This window comes from Daktulosphaira vitifoliae, unplaced genomic scaffold (assembly GCF_025091365.1).
Source record: "Daktulosphaira vitifoliae isolate Bord-2020 unplaced genomic scaffold, ASM2509136v1 Scaffold_1, whole genome shotgun sequence".
NCBI lineage: Eukaryota > Metazoa > Arthropoda > Insecta > Hemiptera > Phylloxeridae > Daktulosphaira > Daktulosphaira vitifoliae.
The window spans coordinates 86,551,285-86,567,775 of NW_026099572.1; the positions used below are offsets into that span (position 1 = coordinate 86,551,285).

Genomic DNA, 16,491 nt, shown 5'->3' on the forward strand with positions numbered 1-16,491 from the left:
CAAAAAAAAAAACACATTATAGTAAAATTAATACCTTCTCAGCTTTGCATCGAAGCTAAAATTATATTAATTTGGTTATTTTTAAAAAAATTATGGCAGTTTTAAGTAAAAAAATTCCCGCTGGGGGATCCGCAAGGATCACGGGCTTAACAACCCCGAAGACCCTAGTTAATTCAGTGGGGGTGGAAACACGTACCACTGCTCCTAGCCGATCATTACTTTGGTTAGTTGGGGCCGGTAGGCCTGGGCCTACCTGCTCGCTAACAGCATATAGGCCCCCCTAATCCAGCCATACCAAGTGAAAGGGTTGCTAACTTGTCACAGGGTAGTTAGCCGAAAGGTAAAGTGACCATTGGGATCCTTTATGGCACCTGGCGCACCATAGAGTATACAGCCTTATCACAGTATCGAGCTCTGCTGTGATGGACCTTAATTCTCGACTACTCGTTGGAACTATATGGATAAAAACATACAAACACCACAAAATAATGAACTTGTGACGAACAGGGATCCTATGGACAAACTGTCGGAACAAGAGCGTGAACTAACGATTCTTCGCAATGAGAATCGTTGTACTTGAAGGTTTCAATGCGAACAACGGGACACTTGGTGAACCGTCTACTAGCAAAAAGACATCAAAGTCAACTTATGCAGACCAGGAGCCGCAAGATCAACTGGGAGCAGTAGCTGACAAAATCGAGGATCTAAAACTTAGACCCTCGGACAATAGAATTCAATTCACTCAGATAAACCTGCATCACAGTAAGGATGCCAGTAGCGTGTTACTAAGGACTCCAACTGAGAGGCATACAACACCCATACAAAAAGCTCTTATTCAGGAACCATGGATAAATGGTGACCAGATTAAGGGGTTAAATCTAAGGAATTTTAAACTAAAAAAGTTTAAAGAAAGAAAGTTTAAAGAAAGTTAAATATGAGATTGAAGAGGAAGATGCAAAAGAAGTTAAAGAAGAAAAAATAGCAGAAGAAGTAAAAGAAGATAAAATAACAAAAGAGGAAACGGTTGAAACTACAAAAGAGCAGAGCACTATAAGAGAAAACAATTCAACAAAAATATACAAAATCATAGATGTTCAAGTAGACCAAAGAAACCTATATATATATATTTAACTTTCTGAATTTGGTTGGCATGTCTCTTCCAAGTAACACCACTTGGTAGTTCCACAAGATACATGACATTTCCCAATATTTTTATAATTTTTCCTTTTGTCCATTTCTCTCCTGTATATTTCCTTACTAGAACTTTTTCATTAATATCAAAATGTCTAACTGTTTTATTGGTCTTTTGTTTTTCTTGATTTTCCCATACTGTACTTCGAATATTAGGTTTAATTAAATCAAACCTGTTACGAAGATTCCTTCCAAATAATAATGTAGCAGGACTTTCTTTTGTTGTAGTATGCATTGCAATTCTATAGTCAAATAAAAATTGATTTAATTGTAGATTAACATTTTTAAAAGATATTTTTTTAAGAAATGATTTAATAATTTTAACTCCACTTTCTGCTTGGCCGTTACTTTGTGGATGGTATGGTGATGATGTTCTTTGTTTAATACCATTTTTAGCTAAAAATTCTTTAAACTCTAAAGATAAAAATGGTGGTCCATTGTCTGTAACTAAATATTCTGCTATACCAAATCTAGCGAATAGCTCTCTAAACTTGTTGATGGTATATTGAGCTGCTGTTGATGGTACTTGAAATACTTCTATCCATTTTGAGTATGCATCTTCAATAACTAAAAATAAGCTACCCTTAAATGGTCCTAAAAAATCAGCATGTAACCTTTGCCAAGGTCTTTCTGGCCATTCCCATGTATGTAGAGATGTTTTTTTAGGCATTGATCTCACATTCATGCATTTTCCACATTTTCCTGCTGTGCTCTCAATGTCTTTATCGATGCCAGGCCACCATATGTGCATTCTTGAAATAGACTTCATTTTAACTATGCCTAAATGATTTTGATGGAGTTCCTTTAGCATTTTATCTCTGAGTGTCTCTGGTATTACTACTCTGTGACCCCATATAATGATTTCTTGCTCCAAGTTTAATAATTCTTTTCTTAGTTTAAATGGTTCTAATTCTTTTTGCACTTGTTCAGGCCACCCATATTGTATATAGTATTTTACCTTACTTAATATCGGGTCTTTATTTGTTTCTGTCTTCACTAAAGCAGCATCCATGATTCTCATTTCATCTATATAGTGTAAGTATGTTATTTCTGGTGTATTTGCTTTTTCTACTTTGAGTGGCATTCTGGATAAGACGTCAGCACTGTTGCTTGCGGATTTGGTGAACCGTATATCAAAATCATAATTTGTTAAGAATAAAGCATACCTTTGTAGTCTCGATGCTGTCGTTGTTGGAATTCCTTTTTTAGATCCAAAAATGCTGATTAACGGTTTACAATCACATCTTATTGTAAATTTATTTCCATATACAAAATTGTTAAATTTGTGGATACCAAATATAATTGCTAAGGCTTCTTTATCTATTTGGCTATAATTTTTCTCAGCAATATTCAGAGTTCTTGAAGCAAACGCTATAGGGTGCTCTTGTTGTTTTTCATTGACTTGTGATAATATAGCGCCAAGTCCATAAGTTGATGCGTCACACGTTAATATAATTGGTAGTTTTGGATCAAAATGCTTTAGGACCCTGTCTGATGTTATCTCTTCTTTGATTTGATTGAACGCCTTCACACAGTTATTATTAAAATTAAATTTGGTATTTTTTCTCAATAAATTGGTAAGTGGTGCTTGAATGGTTGCTAAGTTAGGTATAAACTTCCTATAATAGTTAATCAATCCAAAAAAAGCTTGCAAATGTTTTTTGTTTTTTGGATTTGGAATTTGAGTAATAGCTTTGATCTTAGCTGGATCTTGCTTGCACCCGTCTTTGTAGCCTAAAAATATAGCCTAAAAATTTAATTTGTTCTTTGAATAAGATACATTTTTCCTTCCGTACTGTTAAATTCATCTTCTTTAATAAAGTTAATACTTCCTCTAGGGCTTTCAAATGTTCTTGCTCATTATCCCCAAATATTAATATTTCATCAAAATATATTTTAATGTTATTAATGTGTTTAAGCTTTTCACTAAATCTATTTAAAAATATTCCAACTGATGCATTTATACCAAATGGAACTCTGTTGTACACATAAACACCTTTATGCGTGCTTATGGCCGTTAACTCTTTTGATTTTTCTTCTAAACTGAATTGTAAGTATGCTTGGCTTAGATCTATGATCGAAAACTTCCCTCCCGTTTTAATTCCAACCATTAACTCTTCTATAATTGGAACAGGGGCTCTTTCTACTTTAATATAAGGATTTACAGTTACTTTATAATCTCCACATATTCTTATATCACCTGATGGTTTAACTATTGGTACTATTGGTGTTCCCCAATCACTATATTTGACTTTATTGATTATACCCTCTTTTTCCAATCTGTCTAATTCAAGTTCAATTTTGTTTTTTAATGCTAGTGGTACAGCTCTATGTTGTAAAAATTTAGGTGTCACATTTTTTTGTAATAAAATCTTTATTTTTTCTCCATTGTACAGTCCTAATTTGTCTGTAAATACCTCTGGGTATTTATTAAATAATTGTTGTTCCATATTAATATATTTAATATCTGATACATTAAATATATTTTGTAATTTAGTGACATTTGATTGGCTTTCTGGTAAAACACCCATTTTCTGTATCCATTCTCTACCTATTAACATTGGACCAGTTCCTTTTATAATATGCCAGTTACCTTTGAAATTTTTATTATTATATTTCACTTCAACATTAATATATCCTAATGTTTCGACTGTTTCTTTAGTATAATATTGAAGTTTTAATCCATTGTTTTTAACTTTAATTTTTTTAAAATTTTCATTATAGTCTTTTTCAGATATGATGGAAACTGAAGCTCCTGTATCCAGTTCCATCTCTACCAATTTGTTTTCCACCAAGACCTTCAATTTAATGGGACCTGTTCCCTTATCTGCCTTGTCAATATTTTTAATATGATATAATTTATTAAAACTTTCGGCTAACTCATCCATACTATCATCACTTTCTTTGCTATTGCTTACTTTCACCTCAGACATATAATTTATTTTCTTTGGTTTCTTATTTCTACAAACATAAGATAAATGACCAACCTTTTTACATATGTTGCACGAATACTCCTTGTACCTGCATTGTGAGAATGTGTGATTGTTTCTTCCACAACACGAGCAAAGTCCTTTTTTCATATTGTTCACATTATTTTCATTTTTCCTAATGTAAAACTGTTTTTTGGTATTCCACTGGTTTACATTGTTTGAATTACTTTGTAGCTTGTACCTTTCATTTTTTATATAGTTGAGTTCTTCTATTTCGCTTCGTCCATCTGTATCTTTATCTGCTAACTCCTCTTGTAATGCTTCTTTTAACGCATTATCAAAAGTTAGGTCTTCCTCTTTTAATAATCTAAAACGACGTTTAAGTTTTTCACTTTTTACACCGCTTACTAATCGGTCTCTTAGGTGTTCAACAAGTGTATTTCCAAAATTGCAGTGATTGGATAGTTTTTTTAGCTCTCTAACATATTGCTGGATGCTTTCCCCTTTCTGTTGAGTCCTGTTATTAAATTTGATTCTTTCAGATATGAAATGTGGTTTTGGGTCAAAATATGATCCTAACTTTTCTTTAATTTGTTTGTAAGTCAGTTCATCCGGCTTTTTAGGCGTGCATAAGTCTTTTAGTATTTTATATGTATTTTTACCTACTACTGCCAACAATGTTGGAACTTGTTTCGCTGTCACTATATTATTGCACGTTACAAATATGTCGAATCTTTCCATATAAGATTCCCAGTCGTCGTCGCTTGGGTCAAATGCCTCCATATTTCCGACTGCTACACTCATCATTTTATTTATTTTTTATTCTCGTCGCCACTTTGTTATGTATCTCTTTATTGCACTAAACACTTTTAATATTACAATAAAACATAACATATTAATTATATGACATAATGTGTAATCAAGTTGGTTAGGTTATAACAAACAAAACAGTGTTGCCACATAATACAACACAACAGATACAATAAATAAATAAACTCACACATACACACATATGCATTTATANATGCGTATCAAACGGGGAAATCTACTGATACAGCTCTACACTGCTTAACCACTAAGATAGGGAAAGCTGTGGAGAATAAAATGTATGCAGTAGGTATACTCCTGGACATCGAAGGGGCTTTTGAAAATACTCCCTTCGATGCTATGAGCGAATCTGCACAACAGCATGGAATAGAACTACTTATTACTAAGTGGATAGAATCCATGCTTAAGGAACGCTCCATTTTGGGACATTATGAGACCAAAATAATCAAGAGTGTTAAACAGCGATGCCCACAAGACGTGGTTCTATCCCCCTTGCTATGGTGTCTAGTATTGGATTCGCTTATTAGAGAGTTAAACAAATACTGTTATACACAAGCCTATGCGGATGACTTAGTTATAGGAGTGGTGGGTAAATTTCCAGAAACTATTATAGACTTAGCACAACAGAGACTAAAAACTATACAGATATGGTGTGGTAAGTATGGTCTATCTGTTAATCCAAATAAAGCAGAGGTTGTTATGTTGACTAGAAGGAGAATAGGACTAGACAGTCTTAACACTCTTACTCTAAATAGACAAAAAATTAGCTTAAAATCAGAAGTAAAATACTTAAGTATTATCTTAGATAGTAAGCTAAAATGGAAATCACATGTTGAGTCAAGAATCAAAAAAGCAATGACCACATTGTGGACTTGCAGCAGAGCCTTGGGAAAGACATGGGGTCTTAAACCAAGAGTTATGTATTGGTTGTACACTTCAGTGATTAAACCTTATTGTACGGTGCCCTAGTCTGGTGGATCAGAACATCATTCGTTACAGCTAGGAAAGAACTTAGTCGCATACAGAGAATGGCTACTATGGCCATCACTGGAGCATTAAGAACTACACCAACGGTCGCATTAGAGGCACTAATCGGATTGCCTTCTCTGCATCTAGAGGTTAAAGCTCACGCCAAAGTCACAGCACTAAGATTCTACAACTTAGGTATGTGGACTTTGGAGAGTAATACAACAGAACATAGTAAAATACTAAAAGAGATAGACCAGGGCTTTTTGGAATACCCCTTGGACTATATCAAACCGGTTCTTAAGAATAACATTCCCTACTAAGTGGAAATCACTACACGTAGAGAATGGAATATTAACCACCTGACTGAAAAAGGAGGATTTGTGATATATACAGATGGATCCAAAAAATCAGGAAAGGTAGGTGCTGGAATTTGGGGTTTAAAGCCGCGAATAAATGTTAGTATGTCATTGGGCACAACACCCTCTGCTTTCCAAGAAGAGGTGATGACGATACTGGTAGGGGCTCAGAACCTGTTGGTATACAAAAATAGGAAGATAACTATCTTAAGTGATAGTCAAGCGGGTTTGAAGGCACTCTGTAACGATCAGGTGAATTCAAAGCTGGTCTTCGAATGCAGGGAAACTTTAGAATCACTATTGAGGTTCAACAAAGTTACACTAGCGTGGGTACCGGACACAACGGTGTCACTGGAAATGAGAATGCTGACTTTCTAGCCAGGAAAGGAGTAGAGAACACCTATGTTGGACCAGAACTAGTGGCAGGACTCACTGAGCAATCGCTCAAAGCGCTACCCAAGAATTGGTGCAGAGAACAACACAAGAAAATCTGTAAGTACTTGGTAGTACCTAGACAATCTAAAATGTTTATCAAGACCCCTGGTCTATTGCTGGGTGATCTTGATAGCACGACTAGACATCAAATAAGCACCCTGACTGGTCTACTGACAGGACATGGTCACCTGCTTAAACATCTTAACGCAATAGGGGTATCGGAATCACCATTGTGCAGGAAGTGTGGAGTAGAAGAGGAAGACTCATTTCACATCATGTGCGAATGTAAAGCCTTGTCCACAATAAGATCAAACTACTTGAGTAAACCTTTTCCTAAAAAAGAAGATATTAAAAACCTAAAACCCAGAGAGATTCTTAATTTCGCCAGAAAGATAGGACTCTTTGGTCATCTGTAGAGGTGACTTTATGGTTGATAATATATTAACACTTCGGTGATAACACTTAGGTGAGTAAACCGAATTAAGACAATTCGGTATGAGGTGCGCACAATGGACCAACAGGTCTGAGTGCATGGGCATTATGTCCACCTCGATAATAACTAAAACTAAAACTAAATAAAAAAATTGAAAAAATGTCGAAAATCAGTGATTTTTAAATTTGTAATTGATGAACAACGGTTCACCAAGTGTCCCGTTGTTCGCATTGAAACCTTCAAGTACAACGATTCTCATTGCGAAGAATCGTTAGTTCACGCTCTTGTTCCGACAGTTTGTCCATAGGATCCCTGTTCGTCACAAGTTCATTATTTTGTGGTGTTTGTATGTTTTTATCCATATAGTTCCAACGAGTAGTCGAGAATTAAGGTCCATCACAGCAGAGCTCGATACTGTGATAAGGCTGTATACTCTATGGTGCGCCAGGTGCCATAAAGGATCCCAATGGTCACTTTACCTTTCGGCTAACTACCCTGTGACAAGTTAGCAACCCTTTCACTTGGTATGGCTGGATTAGGGGGGCCTATATGCTGTTAGCGAGCAGGTAGGCCCAGGCCTACCGGCCCCAACTAACCAAAGTAATGATCGGCTAGGAGCAGTGGTACGTGTTTCCACCCCCACTGAATTAACTAGGGTCTTCGGGGTTGTTAAGCCCGTGATCCTTGCGGATCCCCCAGCGGGAATTTTTTTACTTAAAACTGCCATAATTTTTTTAAAAATAACCAAATTAATATAATTTTAGCTTCGATGCAAAGCTGAGAAGGTATTAATTTTACTATAATGTGTTTTTTTTTTTGTGCTTGCTACCCCATTTTCTCAGCTCTTACCGAACCGATTTCTTTCAACTATACGTCAAAAGATCACAAATCGTATCTAGTCGAAGACATTAACTTTAAAAATTGAAAAATTTTCCCTCGTTCCCCGCAAATAAGGGAAATCTCCAAAAAAGTTACAAATTTAAAAATCAATAAATTTTGTCATTTTTTTCACTTTTTCTTCTTAAAACTTCCATAACATTTTCAAAAATAAACAAATCAACATAATTTTTTTTAATACTAAAACCTTAGATATTTCTTTTTCATTTGATATCATTTTCTTGAAAATCTAACACTTATTCTGCTCACAAAGGGGATTTAAAATAGCAATTTTTTTACAAAAACTAACTTTTTCAACTTAATTTTTGAAAATGTTCCGGAAATACTGCGTCCTTTAAACATATATCAAATTAAAGCTTATTTTATGTACTATAAAACGAAAAAAAAAAATTTGTCCCGACACTTTATCTTCTGCATGTAAACGGTTGCCGTAGTTAAAAAAACACTATTTTTGTGTTAAAATTTTCGATTTTCGATTTTTAATTTTCAACTTAAAAATGCTATAACTTTTCGAAAAATGTATGTATCAGCACAATTTTTTTTTTTCTAAATACATTATAAGTACATCTTCCATTTGACATACTTTTTATTAAAATTAGACAATTTCCCCTTATATAGGGGGGGTTCAAACTTTGAAACATTGTATAAAAAATAGAACTTTTTCAACTGAACTTTTGAAAATGTTCCGAAAATACTGCGTCCTTTAAACATATATCAAATTAAAGCTTATTTTATGTACTATGTAATGAAAAAAAAAATTTGTTCCGACATCTTATCTACTATGTGCAAATTGATGTCGAAATTTAAAAAAAAATGTAATATTTGCGATAAAAATCACCTTCTATAAGGATGTTTTTGTTCTTAAAACTGCCATAACTTTTTCAAATATTAACAAATCAAAATAATATTTTTTTATATTGAAACCTTAGGTAATTTCCTTTCGTTTGATATCAGTTTTTTTGATACGACCTATCTTCTATGCGCAAATGGCTACCGTATTCAAAAATATGCTATTTTTCTATTAAAATTCTAGGTTTTGTATTTTATTTTATTTTAAAATATCTTATAAGGGCAATACACTGAATTTCATAAATATTTTATAATTTAATTGACATAGAATAAAGTTCATAAGAAATTAAACTTATTAATTTTTTTTGCTTTTTTAAAGTCGAAAAAGTAATTTTTAGACTTGAGTTAGCTTAAATAGTCAATTTTTTCAAGTTGCGAAAGCAACGAACAGTTGCCGAGTCGGTAACACTTTTTGTCATTCATGCTAACGGTAAGAGGTTCAAACCGTCTGTGGCAATTAATATTTTGAATTTTTTTTAAGTTAGAATAACATTTTCAAATCATTTGATATTTATCTCATTTAGATTTAATAACTTCAATAAATATAAAGGATCCTTTCACTACAGTCTCCCCTCATGAGAAGAAATTTATATTCATGTAAATATTATTTTACCATGTGGTTCTTTTTGTGGCTACGATTTATTTTGCCAACCCTCACTAGACCTATTATTTCAACAATACGTCAAATGTTTACAATTCGTATTTAGTTTAAGTTATTACTCTTAAAAATTGAAAATGTATTCCTTATTCAAATAAAAAGTACCTTAACCAGCTTTTTCCGTACAAACAATTAAGATCATTAATTTCTAATATTCTTTAAGTATTCATTGTCGAATTAGATTTGATATGATAAAAGTATTCAATTACAAAAGTAAATAATTTTACTTTGTAATTTATTAATTTTAGCTTCGATGCGAAGCTGAGAAGGTATTGGTTTTACTAAGATGTGTTTTTTTTTTTTTTTTTGTGTCTGTTACCACTTTTTCTCAGCTCTCACCGAACCGATTTCTTTCAATGATACGTCAAAAGATCACAAATCGTATCTAGTCGAAGACATTACCCTTAAAAATTGAAAAAAATTCCCTCGTTCCCCGTAAATGGGGGAAACCTCCAAAAAAATTACAAATTTAAAAATCGCTAATTTTCGAAATTTTTTCAATTTTTTTTACTTAAAAGTGCCATAACTTTTTCAAAAATAAACATATCAATATAATTCTTTTTTCTATAGATGCATATTATCATTACCTTTCATTTGGTATATTTTTTTTATAAATTTAACCCTTAACCTGCCCACAAGGGGGATTTAAAATGACAACTTTTTTACAAAAAATTAACTTTTTCAACTTAACTTTTGAAAATGTTCCGGAAGGTCTGACACTTTTATATATATCTTAAATTGAAGCTAATGTAATATACTTTATTACATAAGTAACGCTTCGATGCAAATTTGTAGACAGTGTTTAATTTTAAAAAATTGATGAATAATTACAAAAGCAACATCAACTTCTATTTCCTTAATTATACCCAGATTGGTATTTTAGCTTCGATGCGAAGCTGAGAAGGTATTGGTTTTACTAAGATGTGTTTTTTTTTTTTGTGTCTTACCACTTTTTCTCAGCTCTCACCGAACCGATTTCTTTCAATGATACGTCAAACGATCACAAATCGTATCTAGTCGAAGACATTACCCTCAAAAATTGAAAAAAATCCCCTCGTTCCCCGTAAATAAGAGAATAAATTCAAACGTTGATATTTTATTTCATACACATTACATTTTATATGTATAAATATTCTGTTAACCGATATCAAATTTATTCCACTTGATCTTCATAAAAAAATGTGTATCATTTGTAAACTAACGTAATAAATAAACAAACAAATACAAAAGTTTTTTCTTCAAAATATCTTTAAAATATATATATATATATATTGATAATTCTCTGTAATAAATTCTTAACATATTGTATTCTTTGACCAATAATAAAATAAAAATAAATAAGTATTGTTTATACTAAATTTATTTATAATTGGCTTATACATTTCTTTAATTTTAAATTTAATGAATTTTTACAATTAAGTTTCCTTGAAAATGAGAAGTAAAAATGTTGATTTTATCGACATTTGAGTTCAGTTCGTTTTTAACGGGAAAAACAAACTATCGTCTTGTGTAAGTATAAAGATTTATTTAATTAGATATTGATATGGCAAATGGAAAAAATATTTTTGGTTAAACAAATGAAACAAACTTACATAAGGTCATACGCAGAGTTGAAGAAATATGGAATCGTCGTTTTATGCAGTCCAATTGTGTTTTAAATAATCCAAATTAAGGACAAATATCAAAAAAGTCAACGAAAGGTGGAAGAATATTCTGTAAACACTATTAATAATTAAACTAATTATTTCGAGTAAAGAAAAAGTTTTTGAATAATATTGATACATAACAATAATTCAGTCATTTTACTTTAATTTAACTATTTTAATATTAAAAAACTTTTTCGAAATTGATTATTTAATTAATAATTATTAAAATGATATTCAATTTGCAGCAATTATTAACAAAAATATTTATCCTATAACAAATTCCATCATTCTAAAAAAACGCACGTATCGAAAAACGAATAAAAATGATAAAATTATTTCAGAAAAATTAGTAACTATAATTATATTAATATATATTAACAAATCTATAAATAATGATTTTGTAAAGTTGTAATGTATTCGATTTAGCTATATAATTGGGGTTTGTCTGATTCAAAAATATAAAATAAATTATCAACCGCCTTAATATAATTGCGATAATATAATGTTCCATTTATTCAGGACTGCTATTTTTTCAATGAGATTTTTATGGGAAATTCAATTTTTATCGAAGTTAATAATATAATATTAAATATAGTTTATTTGTTTATTTAAATATATCTTTGGTTGCCTAGAAATTGATACAGGCGAGGAGAATTCGGAACACTTATTAAGAATGAAAAATCGGGAAAATATAAAAATAAAATTTTAAATTTAACAAAAAAAAAAATATAGCAATTTCAAAAGACAATCCGCTATTAATACCAGCTGATATGTTAGGAAAGGTATATTTTATTTTGCTTTTTTTCAATAAAAAGATTTTAGAGTATATCCTTAACCATTTTTTGGACTTAAAGCAGATTTTTTAAATAAATTTATCATATAATTAAATATATTTTTATAATCGTTAAGAGTTTTCATAAGAAAAACTTGGAACGTAAAAAATCCGAAATAAAAAAGCAACTCTTTGAGATATCTTTTAATACTTCTGCTCGACCAAATTTAAAAAGAAATTCATCCGAAGAAGATGAAAAAGTCATAAAAAGTATTCAATTTTTAAATATAATTAATTTTTAAAAAATAATATAATAAACGTTTTGATTTTTGAAACAAATATGTAATATTTTAAAACAAATTATTTTAGAGTCGAAAGTTAGTTCTAATCCTTTGACCTTAAATATGTCGAATGACGGAAATTTACTTTCTCTGTCCACTGTTGAAGTAATAAAAGTACCAGAGAGAGAAAAAGGTAATTAATTATTTAATCTATTTATTTTATACAAAATAAAATAAAAAAAGATTATTTATTAAGCATAATTAATAATAATAATATGTATTAAATTAATATAACCTCTGCAGAGGCGTGTTATTAAGGGGGTCCATGGATGTTTTAAACTAAAGCAATTATATGTGTTCAATTTCATATTCCAAAACCTTAAATAAACCTAACTAATAGTAAACTGTTCAACAAAGTTTTTTATTAATTTTATGAAAAATGTTTAAATATGGTTACACTTGCAGAAGTAATGCAAGATCAGAACACAAAATCTCTTGATCAGTATAATGCACCTTCATTTAAGTCGCCTACATCTTGGTATACTTCAGACACAATTAATGAGTACATAAAAATGATAGTAACACGGTCAAAAGGCGTAGTTTATGAAGTTGTCGCTGATTTTATTGTAGCGTATCTTCAAGGAGGTTATCCAGCTGTAAGAAGATGGATAAAAAAAGATATTCACACAATAAAATTACTTTTTGTGCCGATGAATGTATATGGGAGTCATTGAATATTGACAGTGGTTAATGTACCTGAAAAGCTGTGACATCATATGATAGTTTTAAGTCGTATGAGGGTCCTTATCCAATGGTATTAAAAAATTTCTTAATTGAATGGGAGATGGACAAAAAAGGAAAAGCTTTTACATGGACATTACAAATAGGCGAGACATCTCGCCAAACCAATGGACATGATTGTGGGCCTTTTACTGTTGAGCTGGCAGAAAAAATGTCTCGAGGAAATTCAACACCAATAAATGCAATTCTTATGCCTTTTATAAGATTAAGACACAAATATAAAAAACCTCATTTTCTCTCATTTATTTAATATCTCTCTGTAAACATAAAATTAATTTACAATGACTATTTTAATTTTGCCTTCACAATCATTAATTTTTAAACATGTCCCTAAATTAATATTGTTAATTGTTTAATTTAGTACCCTTAAAATGATATATTTTATAAAATAAAATTTATAAGGAATTTGTTTTAAAAAAACCCAGCACAGGGTGGTCGCGGCACAGTGGTGACGTGGCATAGATGGATCAAGTATAAGGATTTCTGACAGTGATTAAAATCACTATCAAAAAAAACGCTTCGATGCAAATCTTTAGACAGTGTTTAATTTCAAAAAATTGATGGATTATTCCAAAAGCTACATGATCTGCTAGTTCATTATTAATATCTTAATTAAGATAAAGTATGTCCAATGAAAAAGAGATTATTAAAAAATATTATTTTCAATATGTCATAGCATTATAAAGTTAAAAATGTAAAAAATAAAATTGAGAATTTTCACACAATAATAACATTCGGTAGCCATTTTCACCGTGAAGATAAAATAAAGTCCGAAATTTTTTTTTTTGCATAATAAAGTAAATTACATTAGCTTTAATTTAAGATATATATAAAAGTGTCAGACTTTCAGGAACACTTTCAAAATTTAAGTTGAAAAAGTAAATTTTTTGTAAAAAAGATGTCATTTTAAATCCCCCCCTGTGGGCAAGTAAAGGGTCACACATATAAAAAAAACGGTAGCACAGTGGGGTCGAGGCACAGTATGGACGAGGCATAGATGGGACAAGTATAGATGATATCTGACAGTGATTAAAATCACTATCATAAGAAACGCTTCGATGCAAATCTGTAGATAGTGTTTCCTTTAGAGAAATTGGTGAAATATTTTAAAAGCAACATGANGTTGGATTATTCCAAAAGCAACATCAACTCTTATTTCTTTAATTATATCCTGATTAGTAGTTCTTTGATTTTAAAATATAATATATGAATAAATACTAATTATAGTTTTTAAATTTAGTATGAAATTGTGNAGTTTTTATATTTAGTATGAAATTGTCAGGCCAGCTATGATGTATAGTTCATTGTGTTGGGCGGTTGATAAGAAAGTATAGGTGTTGCGTCAATCGTGGATAAGATGACAGAAAATAGACTTAGATTGTTTAGTCATGTTATGAGGAGAGAAGAATCGGAAGCTGTAAGAACAGTTATAGAAATGAATTTTGAAGCAAGAAGAGGTAGAGGAAGACCAAAAAGGAGATTGAGGGATGTTATTGAATGCGACATGAAAACAGCTAATGTGAGCATAGAAGATGAGGGAGATCGTGTCAAGTGGAAGTTTAGGATAAGGGTGGCCGACCCCAAATAGTTGGGATTAAGGCAAAGAAAAAGAAAAAGATTACCAGAAATTCCGGTGGCAATTGACATAATATGTTTCTTGACGTTGAATGTACGTTCTCTGTTAATAGTTTCTATGGATACAATTTTTTATTTGTAAATTAGCAAAAATTTTTACTCTCAGGTTAACTTTGAGAATTTTTCGACTTTCAAGATCATCTTAAATTTTTTGAATTTTTCTCAAAACCTGCGTCGTTGACAGTTTTCAGTTTTAATTATTTAAATTATTTGTAACGATGAACTGGAAGACGCAAAAATTGTTTGCCAAACTCAAACGATTACACGGAAAACCTAAAATTCCATTTAAGAAACAGACTCCTGTCAATAAAAACAAAAGTTTGATTGACAATCCTAATATTGAATCTATTAGTAAAATTACAGCAAAAGACAAGTCGAAGCGTTCGCATCGCAAATCTACTCGGTCTAATGCAGCTCCAGTAACTGAGGAAGACTCTGAACCGTTTGTCAAAGAAATAAAAAATATTGATCAATCACGTTCTTCTTATTGGAGGGATCCATATGAAATACTCGCGGAACAGTTTTCGACACACATTGACAAATCATCTACGAAAAGAAAAATCGAACATGACGATGAGAAATATGTAGTTGAACGTCAAAAAAGTATGAAATAACATTTTTTTAATCATCGGATATATTTGTTATTTTTACAATAATAGTCATGCTTAATTTGTTGATTTTTCTCTAATATTTTACCAGGTTATGAAAATATGGATAAACATCCATCTACTTCAGATAAGTCGTCAGAACTGTATAATAGTTCACATTCATTAAAGAGGGCAAACACTTTTGACGGATATGAACTATCAAAGAAGTGTAGATACTCTAGTTGTGTAGAGTTTCATTCTAGTAAATATGGGCCACAAAATAGAGTGGTGTTGAAGATTAGGGCCACGTCTTCAACATCTGATTCAGACGACAAATCAAAAATTACAAATGATTCAGAAACTGACTGCCATCATGGCAACGGTACAAAATTAATTTATACACTTTAATGAAAAAATGTATAATAATATTTTATTTCTTAAAATTCAACAGGACATTCCTCTAACAAAGCACGGCCTACAAAAGCTCTGGACACATGTAAATCGTCAAAGAAACTTGAATATTCAAGTAATGTAGAGATTTACGTGGCGCAATCAGATGAATTAAAAGACAAAATAATATTAAATATTTCAAAAATAAACTATTCGGATGATGATGATTCTTCTTCTAGCTCTGATTTTAGTTCTCATTCAGATTCTAATGATTCAGAACATGAATAAAATTTTAATAGTTCTATATTATTTTATAACCCATCAAACAGTGTCCAAGGACATTTTTCATTGAGTTACCCTTTTACCTCCCTTATTTCATGTAATTAAATTGATTAAACTTTTAAAACGTTCCTTTCATCATCCCAATTAAAATTATTAAATTATCCTTATTTTATATTTTGTATATATACAAAGAAAAAAACATGAACTGTATACATTTATTATGTACAACCTAATTAATTTCATTGTTATAAATTTTGTTTTTTATAACATTAAAAATTGTTTATTACTATATTTGTTTTTAATAAATTGATATGTTTATGAGAAATGTTTGTGTTTTAAAAACTGGTATGACTAGAAATATAAAGAAGTATTATTTTAGTCTATTTTTCAAATGTCAAATCGATATATTGAATTAATTTTACAAAGTAGGTTAGTTTTAATATAACCTAACTTAAAAGAACATGTTTTGATATCGTACTCATTATGAGATGTGCGATCGAGAATTGATACTCGTCTGTCGAAATATTGGCTATTGGTCACAGTGTCTAAGG

General features: G+C 30.9%; 3 protein-coding genes across 3 annotated transcripts in view; 1 reads left to right on the forward strand and 2 right to left on the reverse strand.

The window, feature by feature from the left end:
• Window positions 1-16,491, reverse strand: part of LOC126893725 (DNA repair protein XRCC3-like) — a 26,290-nt gene that overhangs the window by 6,103 nt on the left and 3,696 nt on the right. The gene's annotated exons all lie outside the window — the stretch shown is intronic.
• LOC126896146 (uncharacterized protein K02A2.6-like) lies at window positions 1,031-4,904 on the reverse strand. The gene is made up of 5 exons (XM_050668653.1): window positions 4,072-4,904; window positions 2,972-3,519; window positions 1,540-2,925; window positions 1,133-1,407; window positions 1,031-1,048 (listed from the first exon to the last, which is right to left on the reverse strand). The coding sequence occupies exons 1-5, from the start codon at window positions 4,902-4,904 to the stop codon at window positions 1,031-1,033; spliced, it is 3,060 nt and encodes a 1,019-aa protein (XP_050524610.1).
• Window positions 14,900-15,946, forward strand: LOC126896152 (dentin sialophosphoprotein-like). Its single transcript, XM_050668666.1, has 3 exons — window positions 14,900-15,284; window positions 15,381-15,650; window positions 15,720-15,946. Exons 1-3 carry the CDS (start codon window positions 14,900-14,902, stop codon window positions 15,944-15,946), a joined length of 882 nt encoding a protein of 293 aa, XP_050524623.1.